The following is a 23,809-nucleotide window of genomic DNA, read 5'->3' on the forward strand; positions in this document are numbered from 1 at the left end:
CCTCTCCCTCAGGCTCCAGTCTTGGCCGCGTGGCATCATCTCTCCTGGGCTCTGGTCTCAGTCATGTCTTTGAACCAGGTCTCCTGCAGCAGCACAGGAGAGGGGTTTGTGTTCACCCTGCGAGAGGGTCCCCCGGAACCAGAGGGGTTCATGCTTACCCATCCCTTCAAAAGGTCCCCTAGAACCAGAGGTCCCACTTGGCTTGAGTCTCCTCAGGGCTCCCTGCCCCCACTGCAGCACAGGCACTCGGCCATGTGTGGCTGTGTGTTAAAAGTGAAGACGCGGCCAGGCGCGGTGGCTCACGCCTGTAATCCCTATACTTTGGGAGGCTGAGGCGGGCGGATCACGAGGTCAGGAGATCAAGACCATCCTAGCTAACACGGTGAAACCTCGTCTCTAGTAAAGATACAAAAAATTAGCTGGGCACAGTGGCGGGTGCCTGTAGTCCCAGCTACTAGGGAGGCTGAGGCAGGAGAATGGCGTAAACTCGGGAGGTGCAGCTTGCAGTGAGCTCAGATTGCGCCACTGCACTCCAGCCTGGGCGACAGAGCAAGACTCTGTCTCAAAAAAAAAAAAAAAAAAAAATGAAGACACACCCTCAGTCACATGAGCTGTGCTTGGAGGGCTCAGTAGCCGTGTCACCAGGGGCCGCTGCCTTGAGCGCAGACAGAGAAATGCATCGTGCAGAAAGCGCTTCCCTGGCAGCCGACCTGGAGTCCACCCCAGCCTTTTGCCGGCGCTGGGGGCATCAGTGTTCTGGCTCCCAGACTGGGGAGGGGCTCTGAGGGTCAGTCACGGAGCCTCCTAGGTGTCCGAGCTGCCTCAAGCGCCCCGGGGCCTTTTCCCCACTGACTTGATCTGTGTTTTCGAACCTGTGGAGGCCGGAGCTGTGCCTCCATCTGCTGCGGCTCCGGGGGCTGCTGCCCTCTCATCTGCTGCCTTTGGTGTCCCGGTCCCTCGTGCTGTCGGGTTTCACTGGTGTCCCGGTCCCTCGTGCTGTCGGGTTTCACTGGTGTCCCGGTCCCTCGTGCTGTCGGGTTTCACTGGTGTCCCGGTCCCTCGTGCTGTCGGGTTTCACTGGTGTCCCGGTCCCTCGTGCTGTCGGGTTTCACTGGTGTCCCGGTCCCTCGTGCTGTCGGGTTTCACTGGTGTCCCGGTCCCTCGTGCTGTCGGGTTTCACTGGTGTCCCGGTCCCTCGTGCTGTCGGGTTTCACTGGTGTCCCGGTCCCTCGTGCTGTCGGGTTTCATTGGTGTCCCGGTCCCTCGTGCTGTCGGGTTTTATTGGTGTCCTGGTCCCTCGTGCTGTCGGGTTTCATTGGTGTCCCGGTCCCTCGTGCTGTCGGGTTTCACGCTGTGTCTGCGGTTTCTGAAGAGTGCTGAGCGAGGTGCCACATGCTCCCGTCCGAAGTCACCACAGACACTCATGTTTTCATGTTTGCTTTTCCGTCATCTCTCATTAAAAAAAAAAAATGTTGTAAACTCCTTTACTGTTATCTCCCCCACGCCCCTACCAAGACCATGTAGGGTCCAGTCTTGATTCCCTAACCCCTTTTCCTGAAAAGGTGCTACCTCCTTCCCAGGCTGCATCTACCATTCGGTGACAGCTGGTGATGGATAGATGGGTGGTGGGCTGAGAAGAGGGGACTGGAAAGAGCTATTCCAGGCTCAGCCCTGCCCCCCACAGCCTTGCCTCTGAGTGTAGGGGAAACAGAGGCATGACTCACCAGGACCAGGCTCGTGCCAGCTGGGCCACAGCCACACCACACGTGGGGTAGTCCAGTAAACACTGTGGACTCCCAGCAAGGCTGCTGCCTGGTGTTTCGAGGCTGCTGGAGTCGCAGACACCCGCCTGGCCTTGGCTCCCTGTCAACAAACGGGGTGGGAGCGAGAGGGAGGAGCGGCCCCTGTCCTAGGAGCCTCACAGGAGAGCAGCCAGCCTGGGCCAGGGGCCGCCAGGTCCCGAGGGTGGCTGACCCAAACATCATAGATGCTTTCGTTGGGTGGCACCCCCTGGAAGAGGGCGTCTAGATCCCAGAGCAGCACTGGGGGCCCTCGGGTTTCAGGGGCCACCCCCCAGTAGGCAGGGCTGGTTGACGGTGGCCATTGGGGATAGGAGGTGGGTGGAGGTGCCAAGGTCATTACCACATTGGGAGTGTAGATAGGCAAGTAGGAGGTGGACAGCTGCCCACAGAGGGAGGCCCTGTGTCCCCGCTGGACAGCCCCCCAGGAATTGAGGTGCCCTGCAGTAGGTAGAGAGACCAGGCCCTAGGCTCTGGGGAGAGGGTCGAGGGCCCGATGGCTCCCGCCAGCAGAGTCTCCCCCTCCACTCTCGTGGGGCCAGGAAGCGGGCAGAGGGGCCACAGAGGCCTCTCAGAGAAGGGCGGGGGTGGGGTGGGCACTGCCTTCTCCCCACTGAACCCCACACCTGCCTGCTCTGTGGCACCAGCCCTGGCCGGGATGCCCCTTCCCAGACTCCCCTAGCAGGGACTGGATGCTGAAGCAATTGCTGGGTGGTGGCAGATGACTGAGCGACTGGTAGAGCCAGCCATGCACCACGCAGGGGGGCCCAGGGCATTGGCGAAGGCTCCACCTGCACCCGCTTCTGCCAGTGCCTCAGCTGGGATGAGGCTCATGCAGGTGTAGGGAGGTTGCAGGTGTAGGGAGGTTGCGGGTGTAGGGAGGTTGCGGGCGTAGGGAGGTTGCGGGCGTAGGGAGGTTGCGGGCGTAGGGGATTGCCGCACTGCAGGTGTCTCTCCTCCCCTCGGGGACTGGGAGAGCCACTGTGCCTTCTGGGCTGCAGGCGGGAGTTGCTGCGGGCCCAATGCCGGGGAGGCGGACCACGATGGGTAGCCGTTGGCGGGGCGTGCGCGCGAGCCTGGGAAGGGCGCCGTCCGTCAGAGCCTCGCGGAGGGTGAGCGGCCGTTTCGGCCTTGGGGCCTCAGACTGTGTGGGACTTGGTCAGTGCCAGCCGCTCCGCTTGCAGTGAGGGTTTGGGGAGCGCGTGGGAGGCGGGTCCTGCTCCGCGTCTGCGTGGGGTCCAGGATGGAGCTGGATATGGGGCGGGACCTGTTTCTTGGCACTGGCAGGTCCGTCTGGACACCGTTGGCCCCCGCGCGGGTCTTGCTTTGACTCTTCCTTTTCTCCGCTGCTGCTCTCCACTCTTAGAGCTTTCTTGGGCTTTGTCTCAGTGTCCCGTGTTTTCGTGGGCGGGGTCATTTCCTTCTGCTTACCCGGGTCCTGGGTGCGGTGCGGGTCTGTGAAGGCTCAGCGCTGGGGAGCTGGCAGGCCCCGTATCCTATGGGCCGCCGTAGCCAAGCCCTCCTTCCTGGGAAAGGACCCCCATCCTCCCCTATGCTCCGCCCGAAGCCGTCAGCCCCTCCTGCCCTTGCAGACTCGGGTCTGTCTGCGCTGCCACCCGCGCTGCCGGCCTGGTGCTGGTGCAGGGGCTTTCGATGCCGGCCTCTCCCTTGAGGGCGCACCCTTTCTTCTTTCTCCAGGATTTTTGGGAGCTGGAGGAGCAGCCTCTGTGTGCTGAGGGAGGCAGAGCCACAGCGCCTCAGCACAGCACGGGTCTCGCTCTCTACCTTGTTTTGTGTTTTTTCAAGCTTACTGCTTGTTAAAAATTAGCTGCTGTAGACTTCTGGCGCTACTTTGCCTTCAGGTCTGGCAGCCGGACCTTGGCTTTGAGCTTTGGTGTTTGAGGTCAGCCTTGCATCACTGCCCCCGCTGTGCGCCTCTAGGCCGCAGCCCTTTGACCTCTGACCCTTGCTCTATGGACCCCGTGTTCTCTTCGGTGATGCCCAGCCCGTTCCAGTCAGAGTCCCCTGAGCCTCTCACTGCCCCTCTGTTTTGTGTGTTTTTTTTAAACAGAGTTCACTCTTGTTGCTCAGGCTGGAGCGCGGTCGTTTGATCTCGGCTCACTGCAACCTCTGCCTCCCGGGTTCAAGCAACTCTCCTGCCTCAGCCTGTCAGGTAGCTGGGACTACAGGCGCCCGCCCCCGCGCCCAGCTAATTTTTGTATCTTTAGTAGAGACGGGGTTTCACCATGTTGGCCAGGCTGCTCTCAAACGCCTGACCTCAGGTGATCCACCTGCCTTGGCCTCCCAAAGTGCGGGGATTACAAGCGTGAGCCGCCGCGCCCGGCTTCTCTGCCTGCCTTTGGCCTCCCGAAGTGCTGGGATGACAGGCGTGAGCCGCGGCGCCTGGCCTCTGCCCCTGTTAGCCTTTACGAATTAGCCTCATTTTCCATATAGACCATTCTAGGGCTGTTTAAACATTCCTTATTTAATTGTGTTACTTTTGGTTTTTAATTACTAATAGTAAAAACAATACTATTTTCAACCTTTTTTCATAATAAATGTTTATTTTGTAAATGAAATACTAGGTTTTGTCATCTAAGAAGGTTTTCCTCATGGAGAAGAGGTTTCAACGGCCCAGCAGCTGATTTGCTTTTAGCACACAACCAATTTTAAAGCTGGGGGCTTCTTAAGTTTCACACCCAGAAAAATTTACCTGTGTATACCTGCCAGTTCATTGGTCTTTCCAGTTTCTCTGTTTATTTGGAAAAATGGAAACTGTTCTGGAATGCATGCTACTGGAAATCAGGATTTTCCATTTATTTTGGCGAGGACTAAATCAGGGAGAGGGTGCTGTGTGTCCTGGCGGGGTGAACCGGCACCTCCCTCCTGCCTCCTCTCTGCTCAGGGGCCCCTCCCTCCCTTTCTTTGTCTGCTTCAGAAGGTTGTCACCATCCTCCTCATTTCTAAAGGTGTTGTCACACTCCTGTGCTATCAACATGTTCTATCAAATTACCTTAGAAGTGGAATGAAATCTAGCAGAAATATTCTGCTTAAAGGTTTGATACTAATAGAATAATTATGTCTTTGAACACATGTTTAGAAAACTCAGACATTGTTGGTCACTGAAACAGTACAGCTCTCTTGTTTTGAGTGTAGAAGCTTGTCAGTCACTTGTCCCCAGGCGGTGGCTACCGTCACAGCCCTCCCATACACCTGAACTGTTGTTTCACTAGGCGGGCGCTAATATCGACACCTGCTCAGAAGACCAGAGGACCCCGTTGATGGAAGCAGCCGAAAACAACCATCTGGAAGCAGTGAAGTACCTCATCAAGGCCGGGGCCCTGGTGGATCCCAAGGTATGTTCATCTGTCAGAATCACCCTCCTAGTGTGTATGTAGACGTTTCTCAGAAAGCTGAGCAAGGGACATCCTTACTGACATCTCCAGGACTTGAGGCCTTCACACACTGACCCAGTTGTCCAGAAATAGTTCCTTCATCTCACTTTGGTTACCCGGTTTATTATTAAAAACCACTAGTGAGCGCTCATGCTCTATAGAACCTGATAACAGACAGGGGAGCTAATGAGGGGTTTGCCGTGCGGAAGGTGTTCGCCTTACAGTACGTCGTCTCACTGTGTCTTCAGCCCAGAGCAATTAGGCAAGAAAAAGAAATCAAAGGCGTTCACGTTGCAAAGGAAGAAGTAAAATTGCCTCTGTTCACAGATGACATGTTCTTATATGTAGAAAGCCCTAAAGAATATACAAAAATATTGTTAGCTAACAAAACCAATTCAGCAAAACAGGATAAAAAATTAACACAGAAAAATCAGTTGCATTTCTATATCCTTCAAATGAAGTATTCAAAAAAGAAATTAAGAAAACAGTTTCATTTACAGTAATATCAAAAAGAATAAAATACTTAGGAGTAAGTTTAACCAAGAAGACAAAAGACTCATAATTGTTAGTTGAAAACTAACAAACATTGCTGAAAGAAATTAAAGAAGACCTGAATAAATAGAAAGACATCCCGTGTTCACCAATGAGAAGACTGAATGTGGTTAAAATGGCTGTAGTGTCCGTGGAGTCCTTACTAAAATCCTAACAGCATTTTTGTTTTTTTGAGACAGTCTTGCTCTGTCACCCAGGTTGGAGTACAGTGGTGCGATCTCGGCCCACTGCATCCTCCACTTCCCAGGTTCAAGCAATTCTCCTGCCTCAGCCTCCCTAGTAGCTGGGATTACAGGCGCGCGCCACCATGCCTGGCTAATTTTGGTATTTTTAGTAGAGACAGGGTTTCACCATGTTGGCCTGGCTGGTCTCAAACTCCTGACATTGAGTGATCCGCCCGCCTCGGCCTCCCATGGTGGTGGGATTATGAGTGTGAGCCACCGTGCCCGGCGCTAACAACTTTTTTTTTTACAGATACAAAAAAACTCTAAAGTTTATACAGAGTCTCAAGAGACCCAGAGAAGCCAAACAATTTTGAAAAAGTTGGAGAACTCACACTTGCTGATTTCAAAACTTACTATATACGGCCACAGTAGTGAAAACAGTGTGGGACTGGCATAAAGGCAGAAATAGAGACCAATGGAATAAAATAAAAAGCCCAGAAATAAACCATTGCATATATGGTCACTGATTTTTGGCAAAGTTACAAAGACCATACAATGAGGAAAAGATTGCCTTTTCAACAGATGGTGCTGAGACAGCTAGATGTCCACATCCTGAAGCGTGAGGTTGGATCCTTACCTAACACTCTCTTCAAAAATTAATGGAAAATGCAGCTGGGCGTGGTGGCTCACGCCTGTAATCTCAGCACGTTGGGAGGCCGAGGCAGGTGGATCACCTGAGGTCAGGAACTCAAGACCAGTCTGTCCAACACTGTGAAACCCCGTCTACTAAAAATACAAAAATTAGTCGGGTGTGGTGACGGGCGCCTATAATCCCAGCTACCTAGGAGGCTGACGTAGGAGAATCAATTGAACCCGGAGGCGGAGGTTGCATTGAGCCGAGATCACGCCACTGCACTCCAACCTGGGTGACAAGATTGAAACTCTGTTCAAAAAAGAAAATGGAAAATGGATATGGATGAAAGACCCACACTTAAGAGCTAAAACCAGAACACTCTTGGAAAAAGACATGAGGGGAAAGCTTTATGACATTGGATTTGACGACGGTTTCTTGGATACTATACAAAAGCATAATCAAAGAAATAGATAAACGTGATTAAAATTAAAAACGTTTGGCCCTGGGAAATGATGTGCAGCCGGAAAGGCAGCCACCCCCTCGCCCGTCACGCAGCGCACGTTCGCAGGGAACCTGGCACTAAACCGCCCGTAGGTGACCTGCGTCTGGGTTGGGGTTTCACGTGTGGCAGAGCAGCTCCCTCACTGTGATCTGTTGAAAGTCAGCCCCCAACACAAGGGTTTGTAAAGATAATAAAAGATTTTAAAATGGAGAAAAATAAACTTTTGTACATCAAAGATTACTACCAACGGAGTGAAAATACCACCTACAGAATGAGGAAATGTATTTGCAAATTCTCTGATAAGAAATTTTAATGCAGAATATATAAAGAGATTGTACATCTCAACAACAGAAAATTAAACCACCAGTTCAGAAATGGGCAAAGAAAGGGCTTGAATAGCCGTCTGTCTGAGGAAGGCCCCCAAGGGCCAGTTCCCACATGAAAAGGTGTCCGGCGTCACCAGCCACCAGGGAAGCCAACTCAGAGCTATGGTGAGACGCACCACAGAGGATGTGGCAGTGTCGGGACTCCCACCATTGCTGGTGGGGATGTAAACGCTGCAGCCATTGTGGAAGCCAGTCGTGGTTCCTCAGGTTGCTAAGCATAGGACGACCCTCTGGTCTGCAGCAACTCCACTCCTGAGAGCGTGGCCCTGACATGAAGACCAGGACCACAGACAGATCTTCGTACAACATGGTTCCTGCCGCATTGTTCACAGTAGCCGAAGGACAGAAACAACCCAGATATCTCGGCAGATGCCTGCGTCAGCGCGTTTGGTCCATCCACACGACGGGATGTTACTCAGTCATAGAATCAGTGGAATTCTGACATATGAACAGCACAGATGGACCTTGAGGACATTCTGCTGCAGGAAAGAAGCCAGACCCAAGGACAAATCCTGTACGACGTGACCGATAGATAGAAGCCGTCTAGAGCAGCGAGATTCATAGAAACAGAAAGTAGACTGGAGATTCCCTGGGGCTGGGGGATGGTGTTTTGCATCATGATTGTAGAGCTTTGTTTTGGGGTAATGAAGAAGCTTTGGGAATAGTGGTAATTGTGAATGCATTTAATGCCACAAAACTGCACAAAATGTTTAAAATGGCAAATTTTGTTATATATTATCATAACCACATTTAAATTCTTAGTCTTTCATACTAATACACGTTTTTTCCACCAAAAAAGTGATCACACTCCTCATAGTAATTCAACTCCTGCCTCATATCACATTAAACTTTCACTGTTTTCTGTTACTAAATATTATTCTGTGAAACATTACCTAAATGACTATATCAATTTATGATACAATTTTATCATTAGTCAAATTTGAATATTTAATATTTATCTTATTTTCAATTTTTATTATAAACAGTGCTTCAGGAAACATTTTTGTAGTTAAATATTTGCACATTTGGCTTCTTTAGGACAGATTTCTGGCTGTAGAATTGCTAGATCAAAATAGGTAAACAATTGGGCAGGTTCAGTGGCTTGCTTCTGTAATGCTAGTGCTTTGGGAGGCTGAGGCAGAAGGATGGCTTGAGGTGAGGAGTTTGAGATCAGCCTGGACAACATAGTGAGACCCCATCTCGATAAGAAATGAAAAATGAGCTGGGCGTAGTGGCATGTGCCTGTAGTCATAGCGCCTTGGGAGGCTGAGGCAGGAGCATCGCTTGAGCCCAGGAGTTTGAGGCTACAGTGAGCTGTATTAGCGCCACTGCACTCTAGCGTGGGTGCCAGAGTGAAACCCCATCTCTAAGGAAAAAAAAAGAGCTAGAGAAAAACAGCACGTGACATCTAGACAGACAACGTCATGAAATATCACTGACTTCTCATCTGAAACCATGGAGGCAGTTTTTATTGTGCTGAAAGAAGCAAAGCCAAAAAAATGTGACCCCAGAATCCTACCTCCAGTAAAAGTGTCCTTCAGAGATTGGTGGTGAAATCAAACATGTTCGGGTAAAAACAGCAAAAGGCAGATAAGCTTGCTTGGAATCCTGAAGCTTCCAGGAGGAAAACTTAGCCCTTTGGGAATGAATGAGGAACCCTGGATGGTGGATATGAAGACATTTTTCTTATTTAAATTTCCTAAATGTGAGAGGTCATTTAAACTCCAATAATGTCATACGGTGGAGTTTATACACGTTTGGAAGCACAGCAAGTCTTCACTCAACACTGTTGACAGGTCCTTAGAGCATGCGACTTCTTCAAGCGTTGACACCAATTTACCACAGATGATCTAAACAAGAGCAAAGTTCTTCTGCCGTGTTCCTGGTCACAGAAACATTAGCAAGCTTCTAAATCAAGGCCAAGGTGTTTTGAACATTAAACACTGAAATGCATGTGAGCTGTACAGACGTTTAAGAAAGATTAATACACACAAGATACATGTTTATCCAGTTATTCCAGGTCAGGGTTGCGAGTGGACAGAGCCTGTCCTGGCAACTCAGGTCACCTGGCCGGAAGCAGCCTGGGCCAGAGGAAACCCACACAGACACGGGGAGGAGCTGCCAACTCCACAGACAGTGGCCCGGCTGGGAATGGTTTTTGTTTGTTTACTTTTAACCTCATCAATGTTATAACAAAACAATGCTGAGTGAAACGATACTATTGAAGACCTGCTGTGAAGTACAGGATAGTAAGTACCCAAAGGAGGGCAGTGTGAAAGTGGAATCCCACTGTTGTGAAGGTATTTTATTGTGGGAGGTGGTACAATATTAATTTAAGAAGACCAATAAAGACGAATATTGTAATCCCCGGAGAAAGTACCAAGAAAATAAAACAAATACAGCTTTTCAGGAAAAAAAACTAGTAGAGGAAATAAAATGTAATACTGAAAAATTGTGCAACTAAAATGCAGGAATAAAACCAGATGGGACAAATAGAAAACAAATAGCAGAGTGATGGACTCCAGCCTCACCCTGTCAGTAATTACACTGCAGACTCACTGTCGTCTTAAAAGGCAGAGGTTTGTCTAATGACATAGAAAGCGAGAACCAGCTGTGCCTTCCTGCAGCGCTCCTGCTTCCAACGCAAAGACCCCAGCCAGGCTGGAGAGACTGGAGAAGTGCACATGCACGTGGCAAGCAGGTGACTCCCAGGCGCGGCAAATTACGAAGCCTGGAAGACCACAGAGGCCGTCTTTGTGATTCCAGCATGGGGAAGTGTCTTCTAAGACACAAAAAGCACAAAAATGATTGACAAAGTTAAGTGCATTAAAATTTAAGAATTTGTCTTCAAAAAGATGCCACAAAGGACACGAACGGACAGTCTAAACACTGGGGGAAGATTTTCCAATGCACTGGCCAAAGATTAATATCCAAAAATATAAAGAACTACAAATGAGGCTGGGCATGGTGGCTCACACCTGTAATCCCAGCACTTTGGGAGGCTGAGGTGAGTGAATCACGAGGTCGGGAGATGGAGACCACCCTGGCTAACACGGTGAAGCCCCATCTCTACTAGAAATGCAAAAAATTAGCCGGGCATGGTGGTGGGCACCTGTAGTAGCAGCTACTAGGAGGCTGAGGCAGGAGAATGGCCTGAACCTGGGAGGCGGATTTTGCAGTGAGCTGAGATCACGCCACTGCACTCCAGCCTGGGCGACAGAGCGAGACTCTGTCTCAAAAAAAAATAAAAATAAAAATAAAAAAATAAAGAACTGGAAATGAAATTAAACCACACAGAAAAATGGGCAAAGAACATAAGTGTGCAGTTCCCACAAGAGGAAATACATGTGTATGACCAACAAGCAGGTGAAAACACAGGGCTGAGGGGCCGCCTGAAACAGCCACTGAATTCCATACAACGTAACGCGTAGAAAAGACTGGCAGGGGCGAGACACAGAGCAGCAGGCAGGGCCCTTACCTTTGAGGTGCGGGGACTGGAGGCCGCTCGGTGAGCAGGGCCTCACACCGGTAGGGTCTGTGATGTGTCTGCAGATGATACACACTGTGATCTAGAGAGTTTAAAAGGGTGTAAAAACATCATTTATGGATATAGACAGTAAAAGTATTGAGATCCATGGGCACGATTTCAGGATAGTGATTACCTCTGGGGAGGAGGCAGGAAAGGAAACCAGACCGGCGCTGTGTGGGGTGTCCCGTGGGTGGGGGTGGGCTCCAGTGTCTTGAGCTTCTGTTTGTGTGCCTGCAGACCTCACAGCTGCCCGTCACTGAACCCGACAGAAACCTTTCCTCACCAGCAGCCCCGCTCTTCGCCACCTTCACGTCTGTTCCCACGGGGTTCCGTTGACTGACTCTCAATCCCCTCAACCCCCACTCTGCCGCTCCCAGCCCTGCCCTCCTCCTGCCTGGTGTCTCACTCTCGTGACAGCTGGCCTCCTTCACTAAGCTCCCTTTGCTGGCGTCTCTTACCTGCTTGATTCGGAAATGCTTGCCCAGGGTCTCTGCCAGGTGCACCTGCTTCTGTCCTGAACGCTGTGGCAGTCTTCCAGCAGTTAGGGGATTGTCAGCTGCACTATTCCAGCGATTAAAGACACTTGAAAATGAAGGCAGACCTTTTAACAACCGTGCATCATTTTGTATTCATGATAAAATTACAGTTCTGAACACCAGCCGTGTGGGAATCGGCTGTGCTGGCTTTCCTTGAGGAAGGTGAGCATGCTGATTTAGCACCAGCTGGGTGAGCAGTGTGTGCAGTGGTGCCTGTGAAACTCTAGGACTGCTGCACTGACTCCACCGAGATAAGGGGAGAAAGGTAATGAAGGAACATGGTTACACGGAGACAGGAACAGGGGAGTAAAGCAAAGCAAACTCCTAAGGGAGAAAGTGGCGGGGCACGTCCGCGGGCCTGTGTGAGGAGCCGGTGTAAGGCGCGTGGATGGCGCCGGGTGTGGTGGCACCGGCTCCGCCGCCTCTTCTGGAGCTTCCTGGTCTGATCTCCAACCTTGCATGTCTTTTTTTTCCTTTGAGATGGTTTGATCAGTGTGATCTATTTTGTCTCCTCGGGGAAACAGCTGAAAGGAAATGAGAAGGTGTTCCCAAGCTGGGCATGGTGGCTCACGCCTGTAATCCCAGCACTGTAATAATCCCAATTATGATGCCTGCGACTCCCAGACCAAGGTGGGAGGATCGCTTGGGGCCGGGAGTTCAAAAATACCCTAGGCAGTATAGCAAGACCCTGTCTCTAGAAAAGAAAAAAATACATTAGCCAGGCATGGCGGTGCACACCTGTAGTCCCACCTACGTGGGAGGCTGAGGCAGGAGGATCACTTGGGCATGGGAGTCAGAGGCTGCGGTGAGCTGTGATCGCGCCACTGCACTCCAGCCTGGGCAATACAGCAAGACCCCGTCTCAAAAAGGAAAAAAAGAAAAAAAAAAAAGTCGTGCCCAGAAGCAAAGGAAGCAAGAGGAGGGGCAGAGCCTGTGGCGTTTCCGGGGCCATGGGGTGGGCCTGGTCCTCTTTGTGTCCCACTTTTTGCCATCTGTTATTTTAAGTTCTGTGGTACATGGACAACTATTACTGAATCATTCACACTGTCTTCACTGTGCTGGGCGACCAGCCACTCACAGGGCCACAGCGGGCTGCAGACAGGGCTCGGACCTCGGCTGTTTCCTTGGGAAATGGCCCTGTGGCCTCAGCCTGGGTCTCCTTGTCATTTGAGCAGGACAGGACCCCACCCCCATGGTGGGCACCAGGTTCTCCTGGATCCCACACTCAGGGCTGGCACACCAGGATCACAGGTGTGGATTCTTTGACTAAGTGGCATTTCTGTTGCAGGACGCAGAGGGCTCTACGTGTTTGCACCTGGCTGCCAAGAAAGGCCACTACGAAGTGGTCCAGTACCTGCTTTCAAATGGACAGATGGACGTCAACTGTCAGGTACAGCCACCCCCTCCCCTTAGCAGCACACCGTGCGGACTGGCCAGGGAAAGTCACTGTTCTGCAGCTCCTGGTCCCACCCCCGTTCTCCACGGCGTCCCCTCCCAGGCACGGAGCCAGCTCAGGCCCTCCACGGCATCCGCTCCCATGCAGAGAGCCAGCTCAGGCCCTCCAGCATCCTCTTCCATACACACGGCCAGCTCGGACGCTTCACAGCTTCCTCTTCCATGCACACAGCCAGCTGGGACCCTCCACGGCGTCCCCTTCCACGCACAGGGCTAGATCAAGCCCTTGGGCCCTGGAACGTCTTGTCCCCTCCCTGTCCTCTTCTGCCCTGGCCTGCTATGGGCAGCCACACCAGATGCCCACACACCAGGGCAGCCTCTGCACTGTGTCTGGCTGGAGGCTCCTCCCTTGCTGTCCATCAGCTGTGTCTAGATGTCACCATTTGAGGGAGGTGTCACTGGCCTTCCTCCACAGCACCCATCTTCCTTCCTACTCACTGTCCGTCTCTCCCCCACAGCCAGCGCCACGGGGCAGGGTTTGCCGTGCACGTGTGCTGATCCACAGTGCCTCACACACAGTGGGCACCTGCCTCACGAGTGAATGACTGGGGAGACTAAAGGAGGGCAGGTTTTGAGGCTGCTCAGCACACACTGGGGGTCCCTCCCGCATGGACTCGAAGCTCTGTGATAAGTGCCATCCTCACACTGTGTCTCACTCCTTCCTTCAGGAGGCTTGGTCCAAGTCTTTTTAGCCCAGTGGTTGCCCACCCAGTTGTTGACACCCAGCTTCTGCGCCCTCTTGGCCATGGCAACGTTCCCATGGGCCGGAAGCAGCAGCGCCCATACTCTTGCCTTTGCCCTGAGCATCCAGAGGCCAGAGCCCCTGCCTGTTCACTGCATCTGAAGCATCCCCTGACCTCTTCTCTCTGACGTTGTACCCTCATCCATTGAGCACGGGGCTGGGCTCCGGGAGGCTGTGCTCTGCTGTCCCTGCTGTGTTCCCAGTGCCTGTGGTGGTGCTGACCGTCGACCGCAGGGGAGATGTAGCTTTAATCATGGAGGCTGCTGTGTCTATGACAGCAGGATGTACAGGCTGACAACTGCAGGGGAGATGTAGCTTTAATCGTGGAGGCTGCTGTGTTTGTGACAGTGGGATGTGCAGGTCCTTTGAGGAGTGCTGGGGAAGAGGCCGAGGCTTCTGCCTTCAGAGTGGGAATTGGCCATATGACCCCCATTTTCAGTAAAGTTGCCTTTTTCTGGCTTAAAGAAAATTGCCCAGGCCCACTGACTGGACTCAGGAGTGACAGGAGCCAGAGAGCAAGTCAGCCTGGTGGGCATTCTGCTCCCTGCCCAGGAGGAAGCAGGGGGGTCAGCCTCCGTCTGCTTGTCCATCTCCTGCCCACAGTTCCCAGCTGCTGCTCTGATGGGGTCCCTGGCTCTCCTGCATGCAGCCACCCTTGGAGGCTGAAGGAGGAGCAGAGCCTGCTACAGCCCAGGCTTCCCGCCAGCCGGGGCTGCTGGTGCGCTCCGGGTCTGGCCTGGGCATACGAGGTTTCACCTCCCTTGTGTGTGCCATTAGACGCGGTGCCCAGCTGTGTTGGTGCGTCCCCAGTGAGTGGTGCCCAGCTGTGTTGGCGCGTGCCCAGCGAGTGGTGCCCAGCTGTGTTGGCGCGTGCCCAGCGAGTGGTGCCCAGCTGTTGGCGCGTCCCCAGCGAGTGGTGCCCAGCTGTGTTGGCGCGTGCCCAGCGAGTGGTGCCCAGCTGTTGGCGCGTCCCCAGTGAGTGGTGCCCAGCTGTGTTGGCGCGTCCCCAGTGAGTGGTGCCCAGCTGTGTTGGCGCGTGCCCAGTGAGTGGTGCCCAGATGTGTTGGCGCGTCCCCAGTGAGTGGTGCCCAGCTGTGTTGGCGCGTCCCCAGTGAGTGGTGCCCAGCTGTGTTGGCGCGTGCCCAGTGAGTGGTGCCCAGCTGTGTTGGCGCGTCCCCAGTGAGTGGTGCCCAGCTGTGTTGGCGCGTGCCCAGTGAGTGGTGCCCAGCTGTGTTGGCGCGTCCCCAGTGAGTGGTGCCCAGCTGTGTTGGCGCGTGCCCAGTGAGTGGTGCCCAGCTGTGTTGGCGCGTCCCCAGTGAGTGGTGCCCAGCTGTGTTGGCGCGTGCCCAGTGAGTGGTGCCCAGCTGTGTTGGTGCGTGCCCAGTGAGTGGTGCCCAGCTGTGTTGGTGCATGCCCAGTGAGTGGTGCCCAGCTGTGTTGGTGCATGCCCAGTGAGTGGTGCCCAGCTGTGTTGGCGCGTGCCCAGTGAGTGGTGCCCAGCTGTGTTGGTGCATGCCCAGTGAGTGGTGCCCAGCTGTGTTGGTGCGTCCCCAGTGAGTGGTGCCCAGCTGGGAGCGGGCACGGCTGACAGGACAGCCTTGCTGTGTCGGGCAGGGTGGTTGGGCCTGGCCCAGTCCTGGTTCTGCCTTTGTCCTGCACTGGTGGAGCTACCTGGGGCTGTGCTCTGAGGAAGAACTGAGGCCTCTCAGGGTTGCACTCAGGTCCTGAGTGAGATGCCTGCACAAGGGGTGTGGTACCTGGGAGGTGCAGAGACCTCGGCTGTGGGAGTTCTCATCGCTCTGGCGGTTGCCGGTCTCTGGATCGATGACCGCTTTGTTCTCTTCCCTGGCAGGATGACGGAGGCTGGACGCCTATGATCTGGGCCACGGAGTACAAGCACGTGGACCTCGTGAAGCTGCTGCTGTCCAAGGGCTCTGACATCAACATCCGGGACAACGTAAGTTCATCACACCCTCCCCGGAGCAGTGTCTTGGAGGGGTGGGGACCTCCTCCTCCAGAAGGTTCTTTTCTCAAAAGCAGAACCCTGGCCCCTGGTGACGGCTTTGACCTCTTCCTGTGGCAGCATCGGCCCGGCGCTTAGCTGTGGCTGTCCTGTGCCAGAGGCAGATGGGGGGTGTGAGGTCCCAGCAGAGGCCACCCTCTAGGGACCTGCGGGTTCAGAGGGCGCTGCCTGCCCTGCTGTGCCTCCTGCTGCCTCATGGGGCCGTGCCTGGGCCTGAGGCTGCTGACCTCGTGTGGGTGCCACAGCACCTCTGGCTCTCCCTCTGTTTTTGTTTTTTGTGTTTTTTTGGATGGAGTCTCGCTGTGTCGCCCAGGCTAGAGTGCAGTGGCGCAATCTCGGCTCACTGCAAGCTCTGCCTCCTGGGTTCAAGTGATTCTCATGCCTCCGCCTCCCCAGTAGCTGGGATTACAGGTGTGTGCCACCATGCCTGGCTAATTTTTGTATTTTTTATTTGTTTGTTTTTGAGACAGAGTCTCTCTCTGTCACCCAGGCTGGAGTGCAGTGGCACGATCTGAGCTCACTGCAACCTCTGCCTCCTGGGTTCAAGCAGTTCTCCTGCCTCAGCCTCCGGAGTAGTTGGGATTATAGGTGCCCACCACCATGCCTGGCTAATTTTTGTATTTTTAGTAGAGACGGGGTTTTGCTGTGTTGGCCAGACTGGTTTCAAACTCCTGACCTCAGGTGATCCACCCACCTCAGCCTCCCATAGTACTGGGACTACAGGTGTGAGCCACCACGCCTGGCCAATTTTTGTAGTTTTAGTAGAGACAGGGTTTAGCCATGTTGGCCAGGCTGGTCTTGAACTCCTGACCTCAGGTGATCCGCCCACCTCATCCTCCCACAGGATTACAGGCATGAGCCACCGCGCCCGGCCCTTGCCTCTCTCTTTGAAACAGAGGAAAGAGAAGTGAATCGTTTATCGCACCACGGTTTTCTAGGGTGTGATTTAAGATGCTTCAGTGACAGTTTTGTAAGGCCCTTTTGTTTGCTCAGAAAATAGAGTTTGGAGCTGAGATAAGAGGACTACCCGGTTCTGGGGTGGCTCCTTCAGCCTGAGAGTGGCAGCAGGTGACTGATTAACTCAAAAGATTGTTCACTAGAAGGTCTTCAGGGACCCACAGAACCAGTGGGGCTGCCAGGGGGCTGGGCATGGCTATGGGCACGACAGCGAGGGGCGAGGGGAGTCCTCTGGTCACCTCCCAAGACAGGCACAGACATGCTGCAGCCCGCAGAGCTGTGTCCACCTTCACAGACGGCTCCAGAAGCCATAAATGGGAAGTCCAGCCACAAATAAACTCATTAAGTTGATCATAAGAAAGAAGATTTGACACAGAGAAAGATTTCTAAAAGCACACTATTAAATCTCCAGTGTGCTGAAGCCTGGCGTCTGAGGAGGGAGGGTTGACACTGCCTCTCAGAGCCTGAGAACAGCGTGGGCACGGGCACTTGCCATTCATTGTTGGCATGGGGGGGGTCTGCATTTGGAACCCCTCCCTGCATGTGAGCAGACCCCGCTGTGGTCCACTGGCTGTGGGCACCCTCCGCCTCCCTGCAGGCACACAGGCCTCTCCGGAGTGACTGGTCCTGAGCCGCGGTGCCTCCTCCGTGGGCTGCAGGCTTCCGTGACTGTGTCTGGGGGGTTTCTACCTCGTTCCACCGGAGTTCTTTCCTGCTGGGGGTTAGGACAACGGCACTGTGGTGAGAGGAGCCCTGAGCCGGCAGAAGGAAGAGAAGAGGGAAGCAGAGGCAGAGGAGCCCTGAGCCGGCAGAAGGAAGAGAAGAGGGAAGCAGAGGCAGAGGAGCCCTGAGCCAGCGGAAGGCTGTGGCGGGTACCTTGGAGGAAGAGAGGAGGGAAGCCAAGGCAGAGGACAAAGCAGAGGCCACCCCCAGGTGGGGCCGCCTCACCTACCACCCCCGGAGACTGTGGCGGGCAAGGCAACCCTAGTGTGGCTGGTTGGCCTGCGTGCCTGGGCAGCTTGCAGCCTGTCCAGGTGTCAGAGCTGTTAGCTCTCTGATGCTGGTGGCTGTTTCCCCGGAATGGAAGCATTGATTAAATTTCAAGTTTGTTATTTATAGAATGAAACACTTCATTAATGTAACTACTGTATTGCTGTATAGTAGGTAGGCTGCATATACTCAAAGTACACACTCGGGTGAATTTTCACCCAGAAGCCATCGCTGCTGTCGGAAGAGCGAGCCCGGTCCTCCCTCATGCCCCGATGATCTATCTTCAGGTGATTCCTCCGCACTTCACAGCCGTGCCCAGCCCACCCCTGCCACCCGTTGCTGGGCTTTCTGCTATCTGCGTGTCTCGGTTTTATAGAAAAGGGCTCTCACCATGGGCGCCTTTCCCTTGCATCTTGAAGCCGAGATACCCATTTTCGTTGCCTGAAGTGCCCGTTGTGTGAATGTGTCCGTTTACCCTTCACCTGTCAGTGGGCATTTAGGTGGTTTCTGATTTTTGGTTGTTACTAAGAGAGGTGCTGTGAATACTCATGCCTTAATTTCTCTTGATTAAATCCCTGGGAGTAGAATGGTTAGATCATAGGATAGGTGTGTATGTTTAACATTTGCAGAGACTGCCAGTAGCCGGGCATGGTGACACACACCTGTGGTCCAGCTACTCGGGAGCCTAAGGGGGGAGGATCGCTTGAGCCCAGGAGGTCAAGGCTGCAGTAAGCTGAGATCGCACCACTGCACCCTAGCCTGTCTGCAAAAAAAACAAAGCCTGCCAAACTGCTTTCCAAGTGATGGTACCATCTCTAGTGTATGACAGTGCATTCATCCGTTCTCACACTGCTATCAGGGTTCTACCTAAGACTGTGGAATTTATAAACAAAAGAGGTTTAATTGACTCACAGTTTAGCATGGCTGGCGCGGGGGGGTCTTGGGAAACTTAACAATCATGGCAGAAGGCAAGGAGAAGTAAAGCACATCTTCCATGGTGGCAAGAGAGAGATTGAGGAGCCTTGTACCACACTTTAAAACCAGCTGTTGTGAGAACTCACATGAGAACAGCATGGGGACCCACCCCCATAATCCAGTCAGGTCCCTCCCTTGACACGTGGGGATTACAATTCAAGACAAGATTTGGGTGGGGACACAAGGCCAACCCATATCAGAGAGTCCTGGTTCCTCCGCATCCTTCCCAACACGTAGCATGGTCAGTCTTTAAATTTTATCCATTTTGGTAGGTGTGTAGTGATATGTTGTTGTGGTTTTAGTTTTCAGTCATTTCATTTTCATTTCTCTAATGACAGTTGACGTTAAGCATCTTTTTATGGGCTTATTTACAATCCGTATATCTTCTTTAATGAAGGGTCTGTTCAAATCTTTTTCTTGCTTATTATCAGGTATTTTTTTTAATTCTGGAGATTTAAGAGTTTATGTTCTGGATATAAGTCCTTTATCAGATATATGGTTTACAGATCTGTCTTTGGAAGTGTAGAATTTTAAAAGGTTTTATAAAGTTTGGTTTATCAGCGTTTTTCTTTTTTTTTTTAACTGGATCCTGTTTTGGCATTCTGTTTTAAGAAATCATTGCCTAATCTGAGAACCCAAAGATATTCTCCCACATTTCCTTATACGAGTTTTACGATTTGGGGGTTTCCATTTAGGTCTACGTTTTATTATAGTTGACTTTTGTATATGGTGTGAGGTATAGATTGAACCTTTTTTTTTTTTTTTTTGCTTGTGGATGCCTAGTTCAGTGCCATTTGTTGAGAAAACCATTCTTTCTACATAGAATTGGCCGGCCGCGGTGGCTCAAGCCTGTAATCCCAGCACTTTGGGAGGCCGAGACGGGCGGATCATGAGGTCAGGAGATCGAGACCATCCTGGCTAACACGGTGAAACCCCGTCTCTACTAAAAAATACAAAAAACTAGCCGGGCGAGGTGGCAGGCGCCTGTAGTCCCAGCTACTCGGGAGGCTGAGGCAGGAGAATGGTGTGAACCCGGGAGGCGGAGCTTGCAGTGAGCTGAGATCTGGCCACTGCACTCCAGCCTGGGCGGCAGAGCGAGACTCCGTCTCAAAAAAAAAAAAAAAAAAAAAAAAAAAGAATTGACTCTGTACCATTGCCAAAGGCCAGTCATCTGCATGTGTGAGTCAGTCATCCATGTGTCAGTCCACGTGTGTCAGTCGTTTGCATGTGTCAGTCATCCATGTGTGAGTCAGTCATCTGCATGTGTGAGTCCACTTGTGTCAGTCGTCCATGTGTGAGTCAGCCATCTGTATGTCTGTCAGTTGTCCACATGTGTCAGCCCACATGTCTGTCATCCACATGTGAGAGTCAGTCTGCATGTGTGAGTCAGCTGTGTGTGTGTGAGCCTGTCATCCACATGTGTGAGTCCATCATCTGCATGTGTCAGTCGTCTGCATGTGTGAGTCATCCATGTGTCAGTCATCCACGTGTGAGTCAGTCATCTGCATGTCTGTCATCCACATGTGTCCACATGTGTGTCATTTGTCTACATGTGAGGGTCAGTCATCTGCATGTATGAGTCAGTCATCTGCATGTGTGTGAGTCTGTCATCCACATGTGTGAGTTGGTCATCCATGTCAGTCGTCCGCATGTGTATCAGTCGTCTGTATGTGTGAGCCAGTCATCCACATGTCAGAGTCAGTGGTCCACATGTGTGTAAAGTCAGTCATCCACATGTGTGTGTCAGCTCCAGGACCCTCTCTTTTGATGCATTGATCTGCATATTTGCCTTTAGGCAAGTACTGTCCTTGCCTGACTGATGTAGTTTTACAGTAGGTGTTGCAAAATCATTTTTCTTCTCCCAAACTTGATACTGCTATTCTTCTACATTTTACATACATACATATATAGATATAAAAAATATCTATATGTTCTGAACACCATAATAGCCATATGGTTATTCTGTTTAAACAGTCATTGGTCTTTTTTTTTTTTTAATAGAATCTCACTCTGTTGCCCAGTCTGGAGTGCAGTGGCACGATCTCGGCTCACTGTAACCTCCGTGTCCCGGGTTCGAGCAATTCTCATGCCTTGGCCTCCTGAGTAGCTGGGATTACAGGCGCGAGCCACCACGCCTGGCTAATTTTTGTATTTTTAGTAGAGATGGGGTTTCACCATGTTGGTCAGGCTGGTCTCGAACTCCTGACCTCGTGATCCACTCATCTTGGCCTCCCATAGTGCTGGGATTACAGGTGTGAGCCACCGCACCTGGCCTGGTCTTTTTTTTTTTTTTTTTTTGGAGACAGAGCCTCTCACCCTGTCACCCAGCCTGGAGTGCAGTGATGCAATAGCTCACTGCAGCCTCCACCACCCTGGTTCAAGCGATTTTCCTGCCTCAGCCTCCCAAGTAGCTGGGATTACAGGCACATGGCACCACGCCTGGCTAATTTTTGTATTTTTATTAGAGACGGGGATTCACCATGTTGGCCAGGCTGGTTTCAAACTCCGGACCTTTGTTGATCTGCCCGCTTTGACCTCCCACAGTGCTGGGATTGCAGATGTGAGGCAGCATGCCCAGCCGAGTGGTCTCTCCCGCCAAGCTTCTCCACCTTGGTGGGCTTGTGCTCCTGATGTTGCTTCCTTTCTGCCAGCCTCAATCCCTTTACCTTTCCTGTGGTGTTGGTCTGCTTGTGGTGAGCTCTTGCAGCTTTTTTTTTTTTTTTTTTTTTGAGACGGAGTTTCGCTTTTTTGCCCAGGCTGGAGTGCAGTGGTGCAATCTCGGCTCACTGCAACCACCTTCTTCCAGTTTCAAGTGATTTTCCTCCCTCAGCCTCCTAAGTAGCTGGGATTACAGGCACTGGCCACAACGCCTGGGAAATTTTTGTGTTTTTAGTAGAGATGGGTTTCACCATGTTGGCCAGGTTGGTCTCAAACTCCTGACCTCATGATCTGCCGGCCTCGGACTCCCAAAGTGCTGGGATTACAGGTGTAAGCCACCGCGCCCGGCCCTCTTGCAGCTCTTTAATGCCTGGAAAGTCCTTATTTTGCTTTCATTTTTGAAAGACATTCTTACAATTCTGGATGCATAGTTATTTCTTCCAATGCTTTAAATGGCGGTTTCCCTGGGTCCTCACCCGCAGTGTTCGCAGTGAGAAATCCACTGCCAGCGCATGGTTATTTCTCTGTGTATAACGTGTCTTTTTTATATGGGTGCTTTTAGAATTTTTTTTCTGTATCTCTTGGTTTTAGCAATTGGATTTTCCTCTAAGCCTTAGTTTGTCTGTAAAGCAATTTGATTACTGATGTGCCTTGGTGTTATTTTGTGTGTGTGCACTTAGGGTTCATTGAGCTTCTTGGATTTGTGGATTTAGGGTTTTTGACAAATTTGGAAATTTTTCAGTCATTATTTCTTCAAATAATGTTTTCTGCCCACCGTGCTTTCCAGTGTTCCAGCTGTGTATGTAGGAGTTCTCAGAGTGGTTCCACAGCTCACTGGTGCTCTCTTCAGTTTTTAAAAATTATTGTTTTTTCACGCTGTGTTTCAGTTGAGCGGGTTTTTGTTGGTTTGTCTTCCAGTTCACTCATCTTTTCTTCTGCACGTGTTGCTGTTGAGCTCATCCAGTTTGTGTGCTTACATTCCAGGCATTGTCGTTTTCAGCTCTAAATGTTCTGTTGGAGTCTTTCAAACATTTCCTAACATGTTTCTACTTAATTTTTGAACCTATAGAATACAGTTATACCAATGGCTTTATTTACTTATTTATTTATTTAAAACAGAGTCTCTTTTTCCCAGGCTGGAGTGCAGTGGCGCAATCTCGGCTCACTGTAACCTTTGCCTCCCGTGTTCAAGCGATTCTCCTGCCTCAGCCTCCCGAGTAGCTGGGATTACAGGCACACACCATCACGCCTGGCTAAGTTTTGTAGTTTTAGTAGAGACGGGGTTTCACCATGTTGCCCAGTCTGGTCTCAAACTCCTGACCTCAGGTGATCTACCTGCCTCTGCCTCCCAAAATGCTGGGATTACAGGTGTGAGCCACCGCATCTGGCCCACCAATGGCTTTAATGACCTTGTTTGCTAATCCAGCATCTGAGCAAAAGCCGGGTTTTTTGATTGACTGGATTTTTCCTCCCCACTGTGGGTCATGTTTCCTGCTCCTTTGCACGTCTGGTAACCTGTAGCCAATGCCAGGATGTGGGTGGGTTTTACAAAACTTGTATGGTGCTAGGGACTCTTCTTCCTGTGAATGTTCTTGAACTTTGTTCTGGAACTCAGCCAAGTCACTTGAAACCCGTCAGATCATGTTGGATTTTGCTTTTCAGGTTTGTTAGGTGGGTCTGGAGCCACTGAGGCAGGTCCCTCCACTGTCCTCCAGCCCACAGCCTGTGAACAGAGTGTGTGGCCTGCCTGGCTGTGGGGAAAGGCCCTGGCTTTGAGTGCACGTTCTCCACAGGCTTGTGGCTGCTGGTGTCCTGCCGGATGACCCAGGTGGAAATGCACAGATCTCTGGACCCTCTCTTGGAGCTCTGTTTTCTGTCTGAGCACCCGGAGGCCCTGCCTGGCTCCCTCCCGCGCCGTGGCTGGAGCTCTGGTGGCAGTGAGCTGGGCAGCCACGGGCTCCCTCACAGGCTCCGCCTCTCAGGGCGCGGTCCTTCCCTGCCTGGTGTCTGGTGTCTTGACAGCCATGGTCACGGGTTTTGACTGTTTGTTTTACTCTTCTGGTTCTTTTAGGTGGGAAGGTAAATCTGTTCTGGTCTGTATCACCCCATCGTTTCAGGAGTGCGGTTGCTCACCAGGTGTAGGCCGGGCTTGTAACTCAGCAGACTTCAGAAAGGCTGGGCGTTTGAACAGTCCCAGGGTGGAAGGATCTTAGGTGAACTGGAAGCTCTCAAAAACGTAATTCTGGGGCGGGGCGTGGTGGCGGATCACCTGAGGTCAGGAGTTTGACAGCAGCCCGGGCAACATGGTGAAACCCCGACTCTACTAAAAATACAAAATAATTAGCTGGGCCTGGTAGCACGCACCTGTTATCCCAGCTACTGGGGAGGCTGGGGCACGACAATCGCTTGAACCCCAGAGGCAGAGGTTGCTGTGAACCGAGATCGTGCCAGCTGCACTCCAGCCTGGGAGATGGAGTGAGACTCCGCCTCGAAAACAAATAAAACATGTAAT

General features: G+C 52.0%; 1 protein-coding gene, 1 long non-coding RNA gene and 1 pseudogene across 7 annotated transcripts in view; 1 reads left to right on the forward strand and 2 right to left on the reverse strand.

The window, feature by feature from the left end:
• Positions 1-23,809, forward strand: part of LOC105472004 (euchromatic histone lysine methyltransferase 1) — a 228,556-nt gene that overhangs the window by 177,433 nt on the left and 27,314 nt on the right. For 5 of the 6 annotated variants that reach the window (XM_071078704.1, XM_071078708.1, XM_071078706.1 and 2 more), the window contains 3 exons: positions 5,033-5,155; positions 12,786-12,887; positions 15,547-15,651. In XM_071078704.1, coding sequence (XP_070934805.1) covers positions 5,033-5,155; positions 12,786-12,887; positions 15,547-15,651 — 330 coding nt within the window. Of the gene's footprint in view, positions 1-5,032; positions 5,156-12,785; positions 12,888-15,546; positions 15,652-17,400; positions 17,787-23,809 lie in introns of those variants that run through there. The other variant, XM_071078709.1, reaches the window with a different exon arrangement.
• Positions 1,897-3,216, reverse strand: LOC105472003 (forkhead box protein H1-like; annotated as a pseudogene).
• Positions 5,286-11,556, reverse strand: LOC139358250 (uncharacterized). Its single transcript, XR_011612934.1, has 3 exons — positions 11,420-11,556; positions 10,911-11,001; positions 5,286-5,548 (listed from the first exon to the last, which is right to left on the reverse strand). It is a non-coding gene; the product is annotated as an uncharacterized lncRNA (long non-coding RNA).

Source organism: Macaca nemestrina, chromosome 14 (genome assembly GCF_043159975.1).
Source record: "Macaca nemestrina isolate mMacNem1 chromosome 14, mMacNem.hap1, whole genome shotgun sequence".
In the NCBI taxonomy this organism is placed as follows: Eukaryota; Metazoa; Chordata; class Mammalia; order Primates; family Cercopithecidae; genus Macaca; species Macaca nemestrina.